This window comes from Sceloporus undulatus, chromosome 7, assembly GCF_019175285.1.
Source record: "Sceloporus undulatus isolate JIND9_A2432 ecotype Alabama chromosome 7, SceUnd_v1.1, whole genome shotgun sequence".
NCBI lineage: Eukaryota > Metazoa > Chordata > Lepidosauria > Squamata > Phrynosomatidae > Sceloporus > Sceloporus undulatus.
The window spans coordinates 49049298-49071863 of NC_056528.1; the positions used below are offsets into that span (position 1 = coordinate 49049298).

Here is a 22566-nt window from a genome sequence, read left to right on the forward strand (position 1 = left end):
TGAATCCAACAAAAAGCACAAGGCTGTTTCATATATTAAATCTGATTAACGTGTCCAAATAGGCATCCCCCACCTGGCAGCCAGATATGATGCACATATCCATCTCTGCCAGATCTGGGGCTTGGTTTAAAAAACTGGTTTAAATAAATCTATATAACCATGATAAACTAAAGAGAAAGAAAAGATGATGTCCAAGGTGTTCAGCAAGTGACTCAGTTTATTGAATACATTTATATAAACGTCCAGATAGAAAACAGCCACACAAAACCTTATTAACCAGAAGCTGTCAGTCCAAGATGTATTTAAACAAACCTCACTGGCTGCATCGCTCACCAAAAATTGTGAGTTCTAAATACAAGCAAGCCGAAGCCCCCCGAAATGGTTGTGAGCTAATGGGCACTTACTATCTTTCAGCATGAAATGACGACAAATTTTGCACAAGAGTGTGCGTGCATGTATTTAGCAGCCCTGTTGAAACAAATGTAAGGCATCGCACACAAGCTGCCCGACGCGTTTTCTGCTGTTGGGTAACCTCTTTCACTTCGCTGAGTCTGCTGAATCCACGTAAAAGTGGTTTCTCGTCACCGCCATCATCACTTTGGCAAGACTTCCAACAGAAAGCTAATGCTCTAAAGGCTGAAAACATTCAGCAGTCAAGTACATGGTAAGCAATTAATTCGCAGTTTAAAAAAAGAAATCCTTCTCAAGTTGGTTGTCTGAATGAGTAACATGGTGCTGGTTGTTCTTACTCTCAGCAAAGAGTCTCCAAGTGTATGTCTGGCTAAGTGTCAGGCCAAACAAATGCTTGGTTTGCAGATCAGGAATGCCTGCTATTGGTTTGGTAGCACCGGAAAGCAGCTTTGTGATGCTAGGCCCATTTGATCCGTAGGTACTAAGAATGAGCTACTAGGCCGAAACACCCTGCAGAAATAATCCAGTTTGACACCGTTTTAACTGCCCTGGCTCAGTGCTAGAGAATCCTGGGAACTGTAGTTTGTTGTGGCACTGAGAGAGAAGGCTAAATACCTCACAAAACGACAATGCCCAGAATTCCCTAGCGTTGAGCCAGGGCAGTTAAAAGTGGTCTCCAACTGGGTTATTCATGCAGGGTGTTTTAGCCTGCTGACAACCAACTTGCAAGGGAAACAACTGCTTACCACCATCTGTAGATCACCAAAAATATAAAGCAGTGGTTCCCAAACTTTGGTCCTCCAGAACTTTTGGACTTCATCTCCCAGAATTCCTGACCAAGCTAGATGGGGTTTCTGGGAGTTGGAGTCCAAAAAAACCCCTAGAGGACCAAAGTTTGGGAATCATTGATATAAAGCCATCTGTTTTCACATTTAGGGGAAAACTAGTTTCTCTAAACCCCATCCCACCCGCCAACCAAAGCTGATGCTGGTGATTATCTCAGCTTTTGAGTTTCTATAAAACTGCTTTTTACAAAAGGCAACGACACGCATGCCCACGCCAAAACATGCAGCTTAACATAACAGCTTAACATGCCTTAAACATGCAGCTGCCAATAAAAGCATTGCACAAAAGATACAGATTAGAGACACCCCGCGCCGGCTCTAACCACACCGGACTAGTGCCCCCCAGCTGGGCACATGCCCTTCCCCACAAAATGGCCACCCAGCCCAATTCTACAGGGCCAGGGTTGCCATCGTGACCCGCTTCCGCTGCCCTTGGAGAAGCCAACTTTCCAGCCTGCCTCTTGCTGGATCCGGGCCATTTGGCTGAAAAGTCTTTTATTATCTTCACTCTTTGTCATTGAGACTTACATTATATTTGGGTCAACCAAAAAACCCAAAGAGATTGTATAAATAGTTTGTGGTTCTTTTTTTTACAACAACAATTAAACAAGAATGTTTAATTCTACAAAGGAGGAAAGCAAACTACCGTAGTACAACCAGAACAACTTAAAAAACAAACCGACGCATGAATGCATACAAGCAAAAACGAGACTAAATAAAATGATATTTACAAACCTGCCTCACCTAGAATTGCATTCCAGAACGACCTTTTGGGTTTTCCCACACAGATATACCACTTGCCAAGCAAGCTGAATATTGCGCACTCTTCCAGAATAAGTTACGGAAAATCTTAAATTCAAATAAATATTTTACAAGAGGGAAATAACTGGGGCATGTTTAGTTCATAGATAGATAGATAGATAGATAGATATTCTGTAGCTGTTTGGTACACAATTTAAAAAAAATTAAATACTGTGCTCTCAAAAAGAGCATTTTAAAGCAAAGTCTGGTATTTACAATACAGGCGACTGTGGCTTTTTTATATTTCAAATATACCATCTCTTCTATGTTAGAAGAAATTCTGTAATAAGAGATGATGTGTCGGTGAAATGCCAGTCTTTAGACTGGCACAGGAGAGAGAGAAAAGAAGTGAGGACAGAACTAATGTATCAAAGTCACTGAAGATAAAGCATTGGCACGCAAAATAGCATTTGGCAAACCGCTCCCGAGTTTTCCTTCTCCTCGCTTTAACTGCGGAGAAGACAGATTTGGAAACGTTCTTTTAAGGGGAAAGAAGGCTCTCCTTCCTTGGTTAAGAAAAAGAAAAGGAGTATTACAGTTATGGTACAGCAATGTTTCTTCCAAAGAGAGAAACGCAAAATATACTGAGGTTTTAAAAAATAGAGAACGGTATATAGAAGGCTTACAGCAACGGTAAAATATTTTAGTCCCAAGAAAAGCCACATGCGCCAACAACTGCTCTAAAATCCCCTGCAAAAGGTGGCCTTAAAATAGGAATAAAATGGTGAATGCCCATTTTTAATACATACGTAAACTGAATTCATGCAAGAAATTGGGAGCGTACAAAAGTATTTGCGCTGAATCTAAATGATACTTAAAGCAAGATGTATAGCAGCATTACTGTCAATAGCTCCGTATATAAATATGAACACCAACCTTATTATTTACAAAGAGGAAAGAAAAATCACTGGAAGAATGCATTCATTTAATAAATAGACTTAATATAACTTACGCAGCGCAGTGGCCTTCGGCGCACGCACCCTCGCTGTGCACATCATAGTAATAAAGTTGATTCCCAAAGTTGCCTAACTAAGTCTGTGTCCTAGAAACTGGTTAGGTGCCCATTCTTAAATAAAAAGATTCATAATCCTCCATGGGCGACACACCCCTGTGACACACGGTGCCACAAACATAGTCATGAAAATACAATACCGAAGCTAAATCTACAGACGGCTTTTGTACATATTTTTTTATACAATCAAGAAAGATACAATTTGTATCAACAAACAAAAGGTCGTTTCTGGTTATTTGAGGCATTGCTCTCAGCTGCTTTTTGGACCACAGAAGGAAAGGAGCTAGAAAATAACCATTAAAGGGATCCCATCCTGGCCGGGAAAGTATTGGTGGCGGAAATTGGTGGTTTTCCTTTCCCAACCCCCTCCAAATTTTTATTCCTCTATCCCAATCCCAATATTTTTCTTTTGGGTCTGTGCATCTCATTGCGCACCGGCTAAAGCACATTTAGGGCCTATTTGCATTTCTACTCGGCAGCTCTAAAAGACTGGATGAAAGGACTGATGCTCCCAGGCAGGCGCCATGCTAACCGTAAGTCAGCATGGTGTCCCTCTTTCCAAAACCAACTGAGCAACATGCTGAAATCCAACCTGGGATTACAAAGAACTGTTGAGAGAACAGTGCGTCCATAGCAGGTTTCTGCAACAACTTGGGAAAAGGGATCTAGTTAGTAATGCTGAAATGGCAACTGCAGTGTCTGCAAGGAATCTACATGTCCCTTTTAATGGTGAAGAAGTGAGAATGGTGGGCGAATTGATCCTGTCATCTTTCCTCATGTTGGGAAGACTGGGTCTGCACAGATCCTTCTTCTTCTACTTGAAATCAATTGCAAAATCCCTTCTGCCTCTTTAGGGAGAGACATGAATGTACTACCACTAAGGATGCTGCCTGGATGAGAACCTCTTGTAGACAATAATGATTGGATCCACATGGAATGGAATTTGTACCTCATCTGTCCCACCTAAGGCACATTCATCCCTCAACAGAATTATATCCTGCCTTTCTCACAATGGGATTTAGAGGTACTTGTTTGGCCCAGGCCATCAGCTGTTCTGAGCATCCGTGCGCTCGCTCAAGGAAGGGTGCATGATGGGGATCAAAAACAACCCGAAAGCAGCTGGCAAGCCCTTATCAAAACACCAGAAACAACCCTGACTGCAGCCTCACGTTCCGTGTGTTTCAAAGTAAGAAACATTTAGGCAGTGTCACACCTTCTCATGAAGAAACAAAAGGCCGGAAACCGGGCCTTCTCAACTTTCATGAAAAAAAACTACAGTAGAAGTCAACAAGTCCTAGCTCGAGACATATCGAGTTAGTAGTGGTTCAAAATGCTGAAATACACGTTCGGATTTTAAAAGGGTGTCCGGTCAGTGCAGCTTATTTTAAAAAAGAGAGAGGAGAAAAGAAAGCCATCACTGCCACCATAAATGCCTCGTGCGGGAGACATTTGCCTATAAAGTTGCCCACCCTGAGCAAAAAATACCCATTGCACAAACATTGCCACCCACAGCACGACGGCGACGGCTCTGGCCTGTCGGACGAGGGGTTTCAGGAAGCAAACGCATACCTTTGCATGGATGTCAGCATACAAATGCAAAGCAAGTTGGCAATCAACCCAATTGTGTAGCACCCCTTTCAGCCTGCCTTCCGCTATCAGATAAAACTGGCCGGTTTTAAACTCCAAATTGGCTTGTTTCTACATTAGTATCGAAATTCAGTCCAATTTATGGGTGCTTGGTCAAAACAGCCAGAAAAATAATGCAGAAAAATCTGGGATACTAAAACTTTTCTGCTTTTTGGACTGCAAAAAAGCCCAGTTATAACACTTACAGTGTTGCGCTAGTATTTAGCTGAAACTTATTTTACTTGCTTGCAAGCATTCAATTTCTCATGGGTGTTCCATTCTTCAAAGAGTGTTTCCTAAGGAAGGTGCATTGGGTATGCTAATCCTACATCTTACCTTGTTCTCTTCAAGTCTGGGGAATGTCCCTTATTTATAAAAGGACATTTCCGCAGCACATCAAAGGGCATTGTCAACTGACTGGTCTTTGTCTTGTGACAAGTGCATTGGCGACAGATGCTTAAGAAGAGCAAGCCAAGCTTCTCTTCACCTAAGAGGATGTTTTAAGTGCACAGAGCTTATTTTACTGGAGCAACATGTCAATTAATACTTAAAACTATACACTGACTCATGCAATATAATTGCTAACAGTTTTGAAGGACCTATTTCAGACATATCAACACATGACCTTTTGGATTCAATAAGTGATACATCCATGCATAAGGTATGCACTCCCTGTTAAAATGCCTTTCTTTTTTTCAAAAAACGGCTTTAAAAAATCTTAAATATTCCTATTTATAATATAATCTGCTTTTACAGAATGCGTCACACATCTTAAATAACCGCAACAATATATACAGAGTCATATACCACAGTTAGAAACTATTTACAAGGGCAGAATTATCCCTGGCTGTTCACAGGGATCTCCTCTGGGATGCCTGGATGGGTCTTTTCTACACTTATCTTCTCAAAACGGAGTGGCTTTTAACGCCCCGTTCTCAATTTGGAAACAATCATAGCTGCCAACTGCTGTGCGTCGGTCAAATGGGGGTTCTTCTCCATTACAGAAAGGACAACGCTGGCAGGAAAAATGTTACAGAGATTCTTATAGGTTTGGTACTGATGCTCTGGGATGATGTGAGGTTCTTGTAGCTCCCCACAGACCCCGACCCAAGGATTCCTCCAGAGCTGCTCCATCTTCTCAGGCATGCTTCTCACCATCACGGGTTCATAACATGGCTGCATGAGGTTGCTGCTAAGGGGATAAGAGTGGTAAGCGTAAGTATCCGTTGGACAGGGCAAAGGATCCCAACTGGCATGCTGTTCTCGGCAGAGGGGTGGCCTTTTCTGCCGGGTGGGATTGCTTTCATATAGCCGTGAGTCAGAAATGCTGTCCATCCGCGTCATAACAAGGGCACGGCTCGGCTGGGCAGTGGCCGACGGGTGAACGTTTGGAGGTGCGGGGTAGTCTCCTGGGCAACTGGACCGTGCCCCGATGACAGGATGTTGGACGTGAAGCGCTAAATGGGAAGCCGAATGTTTACGAGGCGGATGTTTAGACCCTTCTGTGCCATAGCTCTGGACTCTTGTTAAGGCCTCATGATATCCGTGAGAAAAAGGCTGGAGACGATTTTGTGGCGGGAGTCTGACCTTGACGTTGTCTTCTGGGTTTGCCTCTCCCACACCCAGATACAAGTCAGTGTATGAGGAGTAAGAATCATTGCTTGTATGGCTTAGGCAACTGTCAGGACATGGGCTTGAGTTTCTGGAGTATATACCTTGGTCTACCTCAGCCCCGTAATAATCCGTGTTGTGCATGCTGCTGATGCTCAAATTGGAGAAGTCACTGAGCATAGAGTAATAGCCATGGTCTCCCAAAGACTCATACTTTGGGTACTGATCTGTATAGTTGATGGAGGTCCCATGGCTATTGGTGACCAAGATTGGAGGATACTGCACACTGGCCATATGTTCCAAGGAGGACTTTTGATGTGTGAACTGAGATGAACCTGGTACAGGGCTACTTGCTGACCGAGTATTTAAAGCCCCAACTGGATGGCTTTTGGAAGGCGGAATGGTTGGAACGCTTAATGCTGAAACAAGGGAAGGGACAGAGTTGGCCTCGGGCTTCCGGGTCATTGATAGCCTGTCCTCAGGTTCGACGGCCACTGACCGAATGCTTGGATCAGACTGACGTTTCGGGGCAATGCGCTTAACCTCTGAAGTGATGTCTCCTTTGGAAAGGGCTGCCCCTGTGCCACATTTAGCCAATGCTCCTTCGCTCATGGTTTTTACAGCAGATAGTTTGGCACTGATGCGAAGCTCATCTGCTACGGATCTCAGCGGCTGGTTTGCACGTTCTGGGTGGTAATATTTACACTTGTGTCCGTAGGTGCACTTTTTGCCTAGAGGGAAGAAAAAACACCTTTCAGATTAAGCATGATCTTTGCAAGAGTTGGATATTATAAGGGCCTTTCCTCTTGTAATAATCAATACTAGAATGCCTCCTGTTTTCATATTATCTGATAAAAGGTTGACATGTTTCCTTAGTTAACAAATCCTGGAGTGACATAAAAATTCCCTAAAGGCAGAAAATACATATACTGGTATGTGTAAAATGCTTACTCAAAGGAACATATCACAATCGAATCAATCCAATGGTTCCACTAATCCAATATCAACTTTGACTGGCAGCAATTCTCCAAGATATTAGGCACACAACAACTATTTCCATCTTTCCGTCATAATATTAAAAAATCGTACACTCACCATAAGGACACGGTTGTTTTTTGTGTTCTGGGATAACAGGTTTCTTCCTTAAGAAGTTTTCAAGGCTAGGCCCATGGCGTCCTAATGGATCATCAGGTGGCATAAACCTGGGGGAAAAACCAGGCAGGCGTCACTTATTGGTGTTTAAATTTATCTAAACATGTAGAGAGGCTAGAATGTGCCAGGAAAAAACAATCTAACAGATCAAATTACTTAGCATCTTAACAGGAAGCTGGAAGGATCAATGAAATTGTAAGCAAAATACTCTGAGCACTTCAGTGCTACATCAACATTAAGCAGTATTATTATTATGCGCTTCTAAAGGCGAGGAGGGGGGAACCTACTTGTCATTGACAAAAGAATACATCAGTAGCCGTTCCTCTATGAATTTCTTCCACTCTGGCTTTTCGTTTTGGAGGTCGCGATAATTGTCATTTGACACGATGATGCCATCAGAGTCGTAAGCCAGTTTCACTATGAAGCGGTCATCGTAGCAGACTACCCTCCTCCCCTGAACTCTCCGAGACGGAGTGAAGACAAGGATTTTTTCCTTCTCTAGTTTGTGTAAAATTTCTTGATCTGCAAAAACAGGATAATTTAAGAACCTGTTAAGACTGATCTTTTAGAAACCTGCATGAAAATACAGAGGCATTTTTGTCCACATAGTTATATGCTAATACACCTGATACAGCCCAATTTCTTTAATATTCATCCCCATATACACATTTCCCCTTGGAAATGGATTGCACACCTGGCATATGTGTCTCAGCCCCTATTTATCCTTTTACACCAAAGCCAACTCTTAAGCATCTATGTCCTTTCACAAAGGGATTTGTAAGAAGATGCTTTTGTACAACTTCACCAGAGAATTTGTGGTAAAGGCGGAATGTGGGCAGAGATCCTCTTTGGACCAAAGTGCATCCATGGACAGGTACTAGTAACATGTTGGTTGTGACCAAATGTAAATGATAGACCTCTCATCACGGTGAAATAATAATAAAATGAAGGTTGGTTGCTAAAATCTAAGAAAGGGATAAGGGGAGAAAATGTCCGGGGATGTATGGTAAAAATGAACAATCTTGTATAAATGAACGATCTTGAATCTTAATTTAAACAGACATTGGGTACATGTGCCTTTCTCTGGATTGTGCCCAAAGTTGACTATCTGTTGCAGGTGTCCGGCAGCAGAGAAATGTCTTCTTCTGGCAAGAGGAATTGCTTCTCGGAGACTGCCAGAGGAGTGTACTGCAATCTAGGCACACGTGGATTCTTCTGAACTAGTAGAATCTTGATTATTGGAATACCCTGTAAACACTTTACAGGAAAAGGCTCATTTCCCAACTGCACAAAAGTGCTGTGCCAAACAAAATAACTTAGAGTCTCCCTTCTGCAAAAACACAAGGAAGCACAAGGAAGGGGAAATCATGACATTATTCCCATGATTGTTTCAGTCCGGTGAGGACACGGAAGAAAGACTTCTCAGTAGCTGCCCCCATGATATAGAATTCACAGGAGGCTAAGTCCATTTCCCACAGTGGGCAAAAACCTTATTTGTCCAGTCTTTTTACCATTAATTGGCCACCGCAAAGGATCTTTTAATGGTGGCATACAGTATTTTTTTATCAGCATTATTATGTTGCAATTGATTTTTAAACTATAATACTTTTCTCTCCCAAATATGGTTGTTTACTCAACTGGGTTTTTTAAACTTCTGTTTTATTTATTGTTGTAACAGCGTTTGGTTTTAATCTCATAGGCCGGTTACAGACCGGCACTTTAGTGCGTGACAAGCACGCACTAGGGTTACAAAAGGGCGGTGGTTCCACACCGCCCTAACCCTAGTGTGTGCTCGTCACGCACTAAACAGCGGCGGCCCTTCCATACGGCCGCCGCCGTGAGGATGTCACGGCCGCGCCGCCTCTAGACGGGGCGGCGTGGACGTGACATCCTCAATCCGCGGCAGGGTGCCTAGGGCGCCCTTTCCGCAGACCAGGAAGGAGCTCCATTTCGGAGCTCCTTCCTGGTCCGCGGTATCGCTTTGCTTCGCTGGGCGCAGCCTTCAGACGGCTGCGCCCAGCGAAGCAAGGGAGAAAGGGGCCAAGCGGCCCCTTTCTCCCCCTCCCCGCCGCCGCGGGGTGTCCTTGGGGCTTGAAGCCCCAGGGACACCCCTTTTCAGGCTGCGGGGAAGCGGCATTTTGCTGCTTCCCCGCAGCCTGAAAAGCGGCGGATCGGGGCCTCAGCGGCTGCTGTTCTGACAGCTCAGGCCCCAATCCGGCGGGGAAAGGGGCGGGTGCAGCCCGCCTCAAAGAGGCGGTCTGTAACCCACCATAGTGTGGGATCCCTTCGGTCCTATACTAGAAAAAAGGCAGGGTGTAAATAAAATAAAGTATCTGTCACATGTGACAATGGGATCATAAAGGCAAAAGATGATATCTAAACCTTGTAAGACACATTAACTATTCAATTAGAATACTAACCAAGTCCCAGGAAACAAAAATCTGTCTCTTTACAAAATGCCACTGTGACTTGTCTTATCTATGCCCACAGTACAACATCCTTATCTTGGCATAAATGCCATACTGTTTAGCCTTATCTTGGCAAATGGATACTCTTTAGCCAGTAAAGAAAACACATAAGGATTGCTACCTGTAATGGGTGCATCTGGTCGAGACTGCTCCTTTCTCCACGCAGGCACAAACACTGTAATGTCTTTATGACCTTTCTCCAGAAACCAGTCGACAGCCAGCTGAATCCCACGACAAGAAAATCCTTCTTTATTCCCGTGGCTGCAAAACAGAGCAAAAGGGTATCAGCAAACACTGATTTTAAGTACTGTGGTGTGCTTCGAAAATACCTAAAATCAGTTAAGCTAGTCAACTGTGAGGCCAGGGTTAGGCAACCAGAGAGGTCTGAGGTCTACAAATACACAGAAGCATGTTGGCTGCACTTGCCCATTGTTTCAAAGCCAAAAAGACACACATTCAAAATTTCTGCTCGGCTTCACTGGCAATCTTGAGCCAATCTCTGGCCCAGTTCTGGCATCACATTAAGCCAGGACTTTGTGTTCACAATGCCCAATCACTCCTATAGCTAAGCAAGCCACAATCTCAGTTATTTACCTAACAGGAGGAGACACAACATGGATAGGGAGATGGGTACAAGACCTTGCCACAAACCTAGATGCCAACTCTGCCCACATATTTACTCAGGAAATGTCATGGCAGGACCTATTCACATCGCTCACAATATCAGAGGCACTTTCATTTGCTCTTCCTCTAATCTGATATATGCCATCCCCTGTCAACAATGCTCTTCAGAGCTCTACTTTGGGCAGACAGAGCAGTCTCTGCGCCAGAGGATAAATGGACATAAATCGGACATTAGGAATGTAACTACACAAAAACCAGTTGCAGGACACTTCAACTGTCTTGCATGTTCCATCTTGGACCACAGCAGTCCTTGAACAAAAATCTAAAAACAAAGATTGGAATGAATATATCCACAAACTTCAATCCATTGATAGCGGGTTGAACAGAGACAATGGTTTCCTACCAAACTATATACAGTATATAAAACAATAGTTGACACCCCAATATCATGAGGGATCTCTTGGCCAGTTCGTCACATCTCCCTTCTGGTTCCCGACCATCATCACACTACATTCCCGTAATTCCCTCCACCATTCATGTTTCTTAACAGTCATTAAAAAATGGTGGCATTGCAAATATATCAAACTAAAATTAAGTATATAAATACAGAGCAGAACGACTATGTTGCTCAAAAGTATTCTGTTATTGCCAAGCTACCTCATTGCCACATTACTTCCATCAATGACGATTGGCCTCAAATTGTCAGAACTGTCCACCAATTCATCTTCCAAAGACAGCTCAGGGCTGGCAGTCTCCTTTGTGCCAGTGCCAGCGGTAGCAGAAGTACTTCCAGCACCAGCTTGTCCTTCATTCTCCGCTTTGTTTCCAAGTCGCACGAGCTCTGCCAAAATGTCATTGATGAGAGCGTCTGCCCCCAGCTTGTTCAACACAGCTTGAATCTGATCCCCAGCATACCCCAGTTTTAAAGCAAAATCAATTTTGGCTTGATATTCTTTGTTCAAGTTCGTTTTGTGCTCTTCCAGTTTCAGATCCTGAAGGAGGCTGCTCTGTGAAAAACTCGGGCGATCCAAGCAAGGAGAGCGGCAGAGCTGCCGGTGAGGTTTGTGGGGGATCTCTGTTTCCCGCCACTGTGGGTTGCTGCAGCTGTTCCTGAAGGGCGGCTGCTCCGCTTCGCTCTCGGAACTTGTCCACTCTTCCGATTCCGGGCTGCAATCCCCTCCGTCTTGTTCTGCCGTCCTCTCTTCTTGGGAGCGCCGCTTCTCCATTTTCAGCCTTTCCACCATAGACCAGGCCGTCATCACGGTCACCTTCTGGCCACTTATCCCCAAATGCCTCTCACTGCCAAAGCTGCCCAGAGTTCTCCCTCCGCTGCACCATCTTGCCAATTACTTCTTAGGTTGGATTTGATCTGCGATACCCACAAAGCCAACCATAACTTGCTTGCGGCCTGGGAGACAAAATATACAATAAGCTCCATTAGATGTTATGAACTATTAAAGTGACGTAATTAACATGTTTACAAAATACATTTTTACTTAATTTGATTATTCATTTAATGCTTTTTTTAGTCATTATGAGTTTAATTCCTTTGCCCACACCCCACTTACAGGGCCCACACACCAAATTCAATGTTGAAATTAATGTGCTCTCAGATAGCTGTCTGTCATAACAGAGTTGTGGGTTAGAAACTGCATCCTCAATGCACAGAAATCACAGGGTGGTGCATCTGAACTCCCTTTGAAGGAACATATGTAATGGGCCTGCAGAGGTCCATTTTGTAGCCCTACCCATCCCACTGAGACATATGTGGCAGCAACATGAAGGATCCCTATAGGCCTATACCTCCTCAAGGCAAAGAAGGTCCCTCATCGCCCCAGGATCTCACTTCCCACAGCCACCTTGGGTGGAGGAACTGCATCTCAACCTCACCTAAAGAGATAAATTCATTACAGTTAACATGTTGTTGCATGCCTTCAAGTTGTTTGTGACTCATAGTGACCCTAAGGAGAACCTATCACGGGATTGTCTGGAGCTGAAAATGTATAACTCACCCAAAGTCACCCAGTGGGTTTCCATGGCTGAGCAGGGAATCCAACTCCGATATCTGGAGTCCAATGCATAAACCATTGCTTTATGTTTTATGGGAATATGTACTGTAGGTCCGTGTTACTCAAGCTGTGGTTCCCCAGATTGGTGATGCTCCAGAGAGCGTTTCCAGGTAAGAAAGAAAGAGTTGCATCTATTAGCCACAAATATGATCTTACTAATGCCTGTAGTCTCTGAAAAAGAAACTGAAACTTAAGCTTCTGACTGGCATAATCCTTCCTTTAGCTATCCATGTTAACTATGCAAATGAAGAAGGGGAATTTTGAGCTTAGAAAACACATCTCGGTTTAAAGGAACCAAGGGCCTTGTTCTCATTTCCACCTTCCCAGTTGTGAAAACACGCCATGCTGACTTCCACCTACTGGTGCCAGATATGACAGGAGTTGTGTGGAGACCAACAACACACACACAACCCCCAACTGTGCTTGACAGCCATTCTCACAGCTGCTTGGAAAAAGCCAGGCGCTTTCATGTTCCTGATCTAATGTCATGACAGAAGTCAGCCTATGCAGCAACTGGGTGATATACAATAAAACCAACCTGAGAAACTTAAGACAGTGTAAATACATTTTAAAAAGGTTGTTAAAGAGGTAAGAACATATTCAACCATTAAAAAGCCTGCTAGATACAGCCTAGTGCATTGAACTCTGAGCTCCAGAAAGTTTCCAAAGAGGGAAAGAAAAAGAAAGGAACAACATGGTGATGGCTGAAAAAGGATCTGTGCCGAAAATTCAACATCCTATTTATTTTGCTTGTTCTTCTTAAAACACAAGAGATCTCAGGGTGGTATACCATAAAGCCAACCTGAGAAATTTAAGGCAGTGTAAATAAAAATGATGTTAAAGAAGGCTAAGAACATATTAAGCAATTAAAAAGTTTAAAAAGAGACAAATTAAAGCAATTAAAAGGTTTAAAACTATGTACACATGAGGGTTTGTGTAAAAGTAATTAAGTCCCAAACGTTTTAGGGAATAAGCATTTCAAGGTGTCGCTCTTCTTCTGAGACGGTTTTGTGATCAGCAAGAGCCAAACTGGAAGTGGACCATGGCTGGCTTTTAGGTATAAACCTCAGCCTAGGTCTACTACACTGATAAACAGAAGTGAAGGATGGGTTATTAAAAGTATTATTATTACTATTTAGAAAATAATGTGTATGGATGAGAGAAACAGCCCTTTCCTTACAACCCTGTAGCAGACAAATCCTGCCCACTTTCCTGATACCTGAGTTTGGTTAAAGCTGAAAGATGTATTGCATGTACAGTTCTGTTTAATTTACAGGGCTTTAAAAATAAAGCTTAATAATAATAATAATAAGAGGACTCTGCCCCTTTGGTTAATGGTACCCAACTTTAAAATGTTACGCAAGTGGAAAACAAGAGACAATGCAGAAATTAAATTAATGTAACTAAACAATATTTGTGCACCTTAAAGATTTTCTAATCTAGTCTATTGCTTCCCTTCTCTCTAATTTAGTCTTCTAGTTTCTAGAGAAGTATCCCAATAATGAAGAGTTTGAACACACATATATCTCAATGTCTGATTAAGCAACCATATAGTTTTATTTCTAGTTGGGAACTTCACATTTGCCCCTGTACCTTACGTCTTTCCCAAAATGTAAGAATAGAGGTTTCCACAGCCGAAAGTACAAGGCAGATTACTAAATTTAGAGAATCTATTGCAAAGTAACCTCAAGAGGCCATTTAACTCTGTTTCTTCCTGCACCTCTTTCCCAGTCTGCTTTTACCCCTATAATGAACGTCCCAGTTCTCTGCATGGGCAACATATGCATCTAAAATACCGGCAGAAGAAAAACCATCTGAAAGGACATGGATGAGTCTGCCTTTGACAGATGTAGAAGTCAAGACTTTCTTCATTGGTAGTTGCCTCTTCCAAAGTATGACTTAGGTCCAAAACACACTGCAGGAATAATCCCGTTTCAGACTGTTTTAACTGCCCTGGATCAATGCTAGGGAATTCTGGGAGCTGTAGTTTTGTGAGACATTTAGCCTTCTTTATCAGGTGCCACAATAAACTCCAGCTCCCAGGATTTCCTAGCAGTGAGCCAGGGCAGTTAAAGTGGTCTCAAACTGGATTCTTTCTGCAGTGTGTTTTGGACCTTAGACATCTTTAAGATGGTAATTAAAACCAGCATCACACATTTAAAATGTAACAAAGGCACCCTTTGCTCAGGATTAAAATGTGAGAAGATGCTGACTTTCCTCTATTTACCTTTTATGGCTCTTTTGCCCTTTTGATTGGCTTCCATTTTTCCAGGGCAACAAGCCCCAAGAAATTCACTCAAACACTTCCTCAAGGCTGCCTTCTTTCCAGCTATTATGAATAAGAGACACTTTAAACAGATCTTTTAAAAGCAAAGGGGGGGGGGAGAAGAGGAGGAGGAGGAGGAGGAGGAGGAGGGAAAAGCCACCTCCAAGCCAACTGCCATTACAACTCATGCTAGCATACTCACTTCTAATTGCCATTAAAGAAAGCGGCTCAGCTGTTATCCACACTGGTAGTAAAGGAGGAGGAGAGCGCTCTGCCAGCACAGAGCCTGCGTACAGGGGTTTTCTGTTCCAGGGATGCATTACGAAAGCTGCTCTCTGCAGAAACACACCCACTTCTTCCATGACTCACTGGAGTTTCTTGCTTCTTCTCCTTCTGGGTTGCTGATATCTTTTTTTTTTTTTAAGGGACTGTCAATGGGCTGAAAAAAAGCTATTTAAAAAATTCAGCTGTGTCACTTTTCCATTCAAAGCCGGCGGGTGGGGAAGGTACCGTCATGTGAGAATCGTGACTGCCTCCAAATTAATGTTTATAAGGAAGTAATTATACATGATTTTAAAAGACGGAGAGAGAGAAAGAGAGAGACGACCTTATACTCGGTGCAAAAGCCATGGGGGATTGCAACAAAATGTTGCAGCATTGAGTGCTGCCATTCAGGATTCCAACCGTTCTATTCTATTCTGGCCTGATCTTTGGGTTTTTTACCTTGAGAGCCAGCATTGTATGCCGGCTGGATATGCTGCATCCCAGATGCCTATCTTTTAAGAATATTAAGATATATATTTCTGGAGGGGTGGTGGGGGAGCTTCTGTAAACTTTGGTGTCTCCTTGATCCCACCAGTACTTCCCTCTTGAGCAAGGACAGTGGTGACTTGGCTGTACTAGCAATAGCACTGGCCTCCAAACAGCAGAAAGAGAGCAATGGTTAGTGTTTGGTCCATCCTTTGACTTGGAAGGAGACTGCCTGACCTCCTCAGGTGCTCTGTGCAATGTGAGGAGGGTTGATGATTCAAGAATGTAATGTGTACAAATGTGCTGTTGAGGCACTGGACCTTCTGCTGGTCTTGGAACATCTTCAGGAGTCAAATTCAATTTCAAGCATCGAAAAAAAATGGATGGGAGGTACTTCATATTTGGGAGATCTCAAGTCTTCTGCAGGAGAGGTCTTTCTTCAGGCTGCACTGCAAGATCCTGAGGCAGGGAACAGTGTGACGTACTGTATAAACTCACATGTAAGTCTAGAAATTTAGGTCGAAAAATTGACCCCAAAAAACTTATCAGACTTATTCATGGGTCAATGTAAGTATTGTACTTTAACTCTTATTTTAAAAAGGAATGATCCCCTAGTGAAAGGCAAGAGCATAAATCTGTCCTAGAAGCACTGACCTTAATTTTTACCCTCGACCTATCCATAGGTCATACCAAAATCCATAATTTTGGCCCCCAAACCTGTCCTTGACTTATACATGGGGTCGACTTATAGTCAAGTATATACAGTCAGTTGAGTGCTCTTTGGGGGAGAAGGTTAGTCTTTGTGCTGTTACACAATCACACAGCTAGTTGTGTCCTGCCACTGAAAAAAAGAGAAATTGCGGGGGGGAATGCACCAGAGCTCTGGAAACCAACTGAACGCTCAGTAGCCAAGCCCTGGGACCCTGTTATATTACAGAATTACAGTGTTTTTCCCCACTTTCCCTGCCACTAAAGCATTCTATGGAATCCTGGAACTTGTAGTTTATTGGGCTACTCAGGCTCCCTGGCAGAGAATTCAAAATGCCTTTCAACTAACTGCAAATCCCAGGATTCCACAGACCACTGCATGGAGGTTAAAACAGAAGCACAGCACTCCAATTGTGTACTGCGAAGGAGCCACCAGGTTATGGCACAGGTCCTGACTGCTGTAAGATGTTCGAGTTGAACCTGCCTCTCAGGTGTGAATAACAGAGAATACTCTCTCATCCATCCCTCAATATTGTAATAGCTGTGCTCCAGGGTGAGGCCTACCTTGAACTCCATACTGTTTGGGAAACATTTTTCTGCTCTTCTAGCCGGTCAAGACCAATAATCTACACTGGTGGCTCAAGAAAAGAATGAGGAGTTCTACTCTGTTCTCGAACGCTGCTCTCCAGCTTCTTGTGCAGCATCACTTGTCCAGCTAATATTCAAAGATGCACCATAGAAGTCTGTAAAATCAGTGTATAAAGAGATCTTGTAGTCCCTTTGAGACCAACTGAAAGAAAGAAGTTGGCAGCATGAGCTTTTGTAGACTTACATCTACTTCCTCGGATGCATTTGTCCAGCTAAGCCTTCTTTTGCAAACTGGGCTTTGCCCACTGTTTCACACTAAGCCAAACGCATCCTCCCTCCCCTGTAACAGAGAAAGGGGTTAGGGTTGTTTGTTCATTTGTTTGGTCTGCTGCTGTAGATAATGCGAGGCAACATTATTAGAAACAAGCTGCAAAATTCCCAGACGTTAAACCTTTTGTACAATAACGGAGTCGCCCTCGTACAAAATGCCTCCTGAATGATAAGCTGAGGATGGGGAAGAAGGACCGCAACCTTCCCATTTGCAACATCAAAATATGTTATGGCTCAGAAGGGAAAACTTTGCACTACAGCTTTAAGTGTTTAAGCCTCGGATGCTCATTGCTTAGCAACTGGGCATCCTTAGCTAAACACCGCTTTTCAGCAGAGTCACGACCGACTGGCGAGGCTGATATAATGCAACTCAGAGCCAACGTGTGTTTGAGAAGTACTTGAATTCTGCTCTCATAGTGCTGGGTCTGAAGTATCAATATCCCTTCTGCACAGGAAAATCAAAAGGAATCATGCTTCCCTGCTAATTACATCCTACAAGGTTAGAATAGGCTGGAAATACTAATTTCTCAATTTGTTTGTGTTCAGCCCCAGCTTTAAACGTATTAAGGCACAAAGGCGGCAAAAATCATGATACACAACACTGTTTTTATCTTCATAACGCCAGACAAGGTATCGAGATTCACTTCCACAGAGGCAATGCCTATGGAAAGGTTCTTCAAGCCATCACTGAATGTTCAGAGCCCACAGAAATCAATAGGAATTTTCCACCGACGACTGTTCCAAAAAGCAGAAGTTGTTATCTATTTTGGGAAGAGAAGGTTTCTGTTCCCAAAATAGCGACCTGCAAATAATGAAATAATAATGCTTTTAACGCAAGGGATTTCACTTCGCTCTCTGAGTGAGGCGTGTGGTGTAGAGGTTTAAGCATTGGACTATGAAGACAAGGGTTCGAGTCCCCACTCAGCCGTGAAATCCATTGGGTGACCGTGAGCAAGTCACACTCTCTCAGCCTCAGAGGATGGCAATGGCAAACCCACTCTGAAGAAACCTGCCTTAGGTTCACCTTAGAGTCGCCATAATTCAAAAATGACTTGAAGGCACACTGACTGAGATGATAGAAGACTATGGTCAGATTCATCTGGAACTAAATTGGCACAGTATTAGCTGAAGCTATCAAACACCTTCAGGAGCAAAACCTAGAAATCCAGCCCAGAGAGGTACAAGAGCATGGATAGACATACCCAGAGCATGCAAGATTTACCCACAAGCTGCACACCTGCTCCTTCAAGGGAAACACAAACCGCTCCAGAACTGGTTGGACACCAGCTTCCCAGACCTAGAAACCTCTGTTCTGCAGGGTTCAGCACCACATTGTTCCTTCTTGTGCCTATAGCCCTGTCCAGACCTGTTCACAATCTCTGTGTCATTCCCTGAGTCAGATGAGAAGGGTGTCATTGACATACTGATCGCATTATTGACTCCCAATCTGAAGGTGACCTCACCGAGTGACATCATGTTAGGTAAGACTGAGCCTTATGGGATCCCACAGTATGCTTTGGAGTCAAGTTTTAAAAAGCCAGAAAGAAATGTGTTGCTGGAGAAGAGTGCTGAGGACACTGTGGGCAGCCAATAAGGCAAACAAATGGGTCCCTGGAGAGATCAATCCTGAAATCTCCCTGGAAGCCAAGAGGATCCAACTGAGGCTGTCATACTTTGGTCACATCATGAGAAAGCATGATTCACTGGAAAAGACAATAACCCTGGGAAAGGTAGAAGGAAATAGAAAGAGAGGAAGACTTCATGCCGGATGGATAGACTTGACCAGGGAGGCCATGGACCTAAATTTGCAGAGCAGTGGAGGACAGTCTTGGTGTCTCCTCCATAGGGTTGCCATGAGTCTGAGTCGACTCTAGGATAGTTAACAACAATCACAACAAAAATCCCCTCCCCATACTCCACATAAGAATCTAAGTCTCTCCATCACAATCAAGAAACACAACCCAGTGTGTGAACGACTCAATGGTTCCTATTTGCCAAAGTTCGAGAAACTTTGTGAGACTTCAACAAGAAACTACAAATCCCAGGACTGGTCACTTCAATGTTAAAGTGGAGTGAAACGGCTTTAATTCTGTAGTGTGGATACACCCTTATTGGAAAAAGAGTTAAAGCAGGAGTGACAACCAGGTGGTTCGCAAGTGGCATGTGACACACACACACACGTGTGTTTTCGTAGCCCAAACCAATCTTGCCACATGAACTTGGAGGGGAGCTTCTGGTCACCTCCAAGTTCATGTGGCAAGAGAGGCGACAGAACATGCACCATCATGTACAGTGCCACCACTAAGTATCACCTTTTGCACAGAGGCAGTTCCATGTGAAAAGCTGCAGGGGCCAAGTAGGTACTATTACTAATATTGTTGTTGTTATCATCCTCATTACAGCCACAGGAGCAGAGCAGGCATCATGTCGATTATTAATACCATCATTATTGCTATCATTACCATTATCTTCATCACAGCTGCAGGAGCGAAACAGGTATCCTCATCCTCATCCTCATCACTATTGTATTATCATCATTACAGCCACAGGTTCAGAGCAAGCATTATTATCACCATCATTACTATCATTATTGCTATCATCATGATCATGATCTTCATCACAGCTTCAGAAGCTGAGCAAGTATTATTGGTATTATTGTTGTTGTTGTTGTTATCATTATTATCATTAGAGCCACAGGACCAGAGCAGGCATTATTATGATGATTATTACCATCCTTACTGCTATTATCATTATCTTCATCACAGCTTCAGTAGCAGAGCAGGCATTATTATTATTATTATTATTATTATCATCATCATCATCATCATTACCATCATTATTGCTATCATGATCATGATCTTCATCACAGCTTCAGAAGCGGAGCAAGTATTATTATCATTATTATTATCATTATTATTATTGTTATTGCCATTTTTATCACGATCTTCATGGCAGCTTCAGGAGCAGAACTTGCATTATTATTATCATCATTATCATCATTATCCTTATGATTGGTATCTTTATCCTGATCATCTTCCTTGCAGCTTCCATCCCCGTCGCTCTGCCCCTAGGCCCCCTCCTCCTCCCTCCCGGGGCCCCGGTCCCTCTCTCCGGGCCTCGCCTTCCTCACCTCCTCCTCCTCCTCCTCCTCCCGCTGCTCTTCCTCTCCTTCCAGAGCCGCTCCGGGTCCGGCGGCGGCGGCGGCGGCAGGAGCGTCATGGCCGGGGCTCGGGGGGCCCTTGGCGGCCGCTCCCTGCCCTCGGCGCCCGCCGCATGAGGGGCAGAGGCGGGGGCGATGAGGGGCTGCTGCGCCGGGGGGGGAACCGGGCCTGAGATGGACCCCCTCCGCCCGCCGCTGCCTCTACTTCCACTCAGGCTCCGTCTGAGGCGGATTCTCGACTAGGCCGCACCGTCGCCTAGCAACCGCGCCCAGCCCTCCTCCTCCTCCCCCCTCCCTCCTCAGGATGCTGACGCTGATGATGCGGCTGAGGCAAAGGATGCTCCTGTGCACATGCGCAGCAAGCCTCTACTTCAAGGCCCGCTTGGGCCTAGTCGGGCACTGACTGACTCACTGAGGCGCCCAAGTTGCCATTGAGGTTTCAATGGTGCAAAACACGGGGCAGGGATAGTATGTAGAGAGACCTCTCATGGTACCTTTGAGGCTCGCTGAAAGAAAGGGGTTGGCAGCAGGAGCTTTTCCTAGGCTGTGAATTTTGGACTTCAGCTCCCAGAATCCCACGCTATTGGCCAACATGGCTGAGGCTTCTGGGAGATGAAGTCCAAAATCCCTTCAAGGGCACTGTTTGGGGATCACTGTGTAGACTTTGCTCATGCTGCCAACTTCTTCCTTTCATTGAGTCTCAAAATGTGCTACAGGATCTCTCTACGTACCGATCCCACAGACTAACATGGCTATATCTTTGAATTCTACCACACGGTAGAAGTAAATAATCCAGTTTAGCCCAAAACACACTGCAGAAATAATCCGGTTTGAGACTGCTTTAACTGCCCTGACTCAATGCTAGGGGATCCTGGGAACTGTAGTTTTGTGAGACATTGAGCCTTCTCTGTCAGAGAGCTCTGGTGCCACAATAAACTACAATTCCCAGGATTCCCTAGCACTAAGCCAGGGCAAGCTGTCTCAAGCTGGGTTATTTCTGCAGTGTGTTTTGGACCTCCCTTATGTATACAGTTGGCCCTCCACATTTGCGGCTTTGATTCATATGTTCTCTCTAGGAATCTAAGTCCTCCAGCGCAACTTTGTCAGAAGCTGACCATAGAGTTGTGCTGGAGGACCTAGAAGTTCCTATAGAAAACACTTCTGTAGGCATTTGTGGGTCCTCCAGTGTGATTCTATGATCAAGGTCTGACATAGAGTTGTACCAGAGGACCTAGAGATTCCTAGAGAGGTATTCTTTTAGGGGAAAAGAGTAGGGTTGTGTTTGTTTTTATTTGTGGCTTTTCCGCATTCACAGGGATTCTTCCAGCTTCCAAAGGTTTCTTTGAAGGGGGGAAAAAGTTACTACCACCAAAAGGAAAGGAGTGGGATTAATGCAGAACGTAGGCAAAGATGGGAGCGCGGTTTTGCATCGACTTTGTGGCCTTTTTCCTTTCTCTTCCTTGTCTCTCCAATACGCCAATCTTCTTCCTTCTGTGTCCTAGCAACTGGAGAAAATTCATTGCTCTGCAATTGTGTGCAACTCCTCTTAATCCACGTAAAAGGGAGGTGCGTCCTCCAAAGATACAACTTGGAGGAAACTGACCCAGTTTTTCATTGCTCTCCTGGAACCAAGGAGGGGATTATTAACTTGGTTCAAATGGCAGCAGCATTGCACTCCTTCCCTTGTTCCACAGATGTGCACAAACGCACCTAGTCTTGCACCAAAAACATTTCCATCTGCCTCTTACACAGTAGATTCAATCAGTTTGCAATGAGGCGCTCCTCCAAATTATTACCCTCCAGATGTGTTGGACTACATAGTAGTCCATTTTTCCCCAGACCATGGCTTTTTAGTACTGTGGAATAACATATCCTATATATTTTTGGTGATCCTATGAATGATCGCCAACCATCATCAGGTCTTGCAACCTCAGGCCAGTATTGGCGTCTTTATTGAACCAATAGACTGGGACTGCCGTCCTTCTCTTTTCTTAACGCCTCCCACTTTGCTGAGAATTACTGCCATTTGCAGTGGGTCATAATATGCCCAAAGTATGGAAGCCTTAGTTCAGTAATGTTGGTTTCCAGGGAGAAATCAGGCTTGATTTGCTTTCCGATCCAGAACAAAAAATATAAGGTATTAAA

At 44.0% G+C, this 22566-nt stretch overlaps 1 protein-coding gene across 5 annotated transcripts; it reads right to left on the reverse strand.

Annotated features, from left to right (window-relative positions):
* Nucleotides 1-205: 205 nt before the first annotated feature.
* ZC3H12B (zinc finger CCCH-type containing 12B) lies at nt 206-20632 on the reverse strand. 5 transcript variants are annotated; one of them, XM_042479308.1, is made up of 8 exons: nt 16908-18804; nt 15088-16094; nt 12354-12440; nt 11208-11958; nt 10048-10187; nt 7746-7980; nt 7402-7508; nt 206-7037 (listed from the first exon to the last, which is right to left on the reverse strand). In XM_042479308.1, exons 4-8 carry the CDS (start codon nt 11807-11809, stop codon nt 5617-5619), a joined length of 2505 nt encoding a protein of 834 aa, XP_042335242.1. In that variant the 5' UTR covers nt 11810-11958; nt 12354-12440; nt 15088-16094; nt 16908-18804; the 3' UTR covers nt 206-5616. The 5 variants fall into 5 exon arrangements, with proteins under 5 accessions (XP_042335242.1, XP_042335241.1, XP_042335244.1 ...); XM_042479307.1 differs by lacking the exon at nt 16908-18804 and having other exon boundaries at nt 15088-16201; XM_042479310.1 differs by lacking the exons at nt 12354-12440; nt 15088-16094; nt 16908-18804 and adding an exon at nt 20392-20632.
* Nucleotides 20633-22566: the final 1934 nt, after the last annotated feature.

Excerpts from the sequence above, each read along its gene's own strand:
- ZC3H12B (XM_042479310.1), bottom strand. The coding sequence starts at position 11,809 with ATGACGGCCTGGTCTATGGTGGAAAGGCTGAAAATGGAGAAGCGGCGC. Across the intron at positions 7,509-7,745 it reads TATTCTTTTGTCAATGACAA|GTTTATGCCACCTGATGATC; the intron begins GTAGGTTCCCCC and ends TTTTTCCCCCAG. Across the intron at positions 7,038-7,401 it reads AAAACAACCGTGTCCTTATG|GCAAAAAGTGCACCTACGGA; the intron begins GTGAGTGTACGA and ends TCTTCCCTCTAG.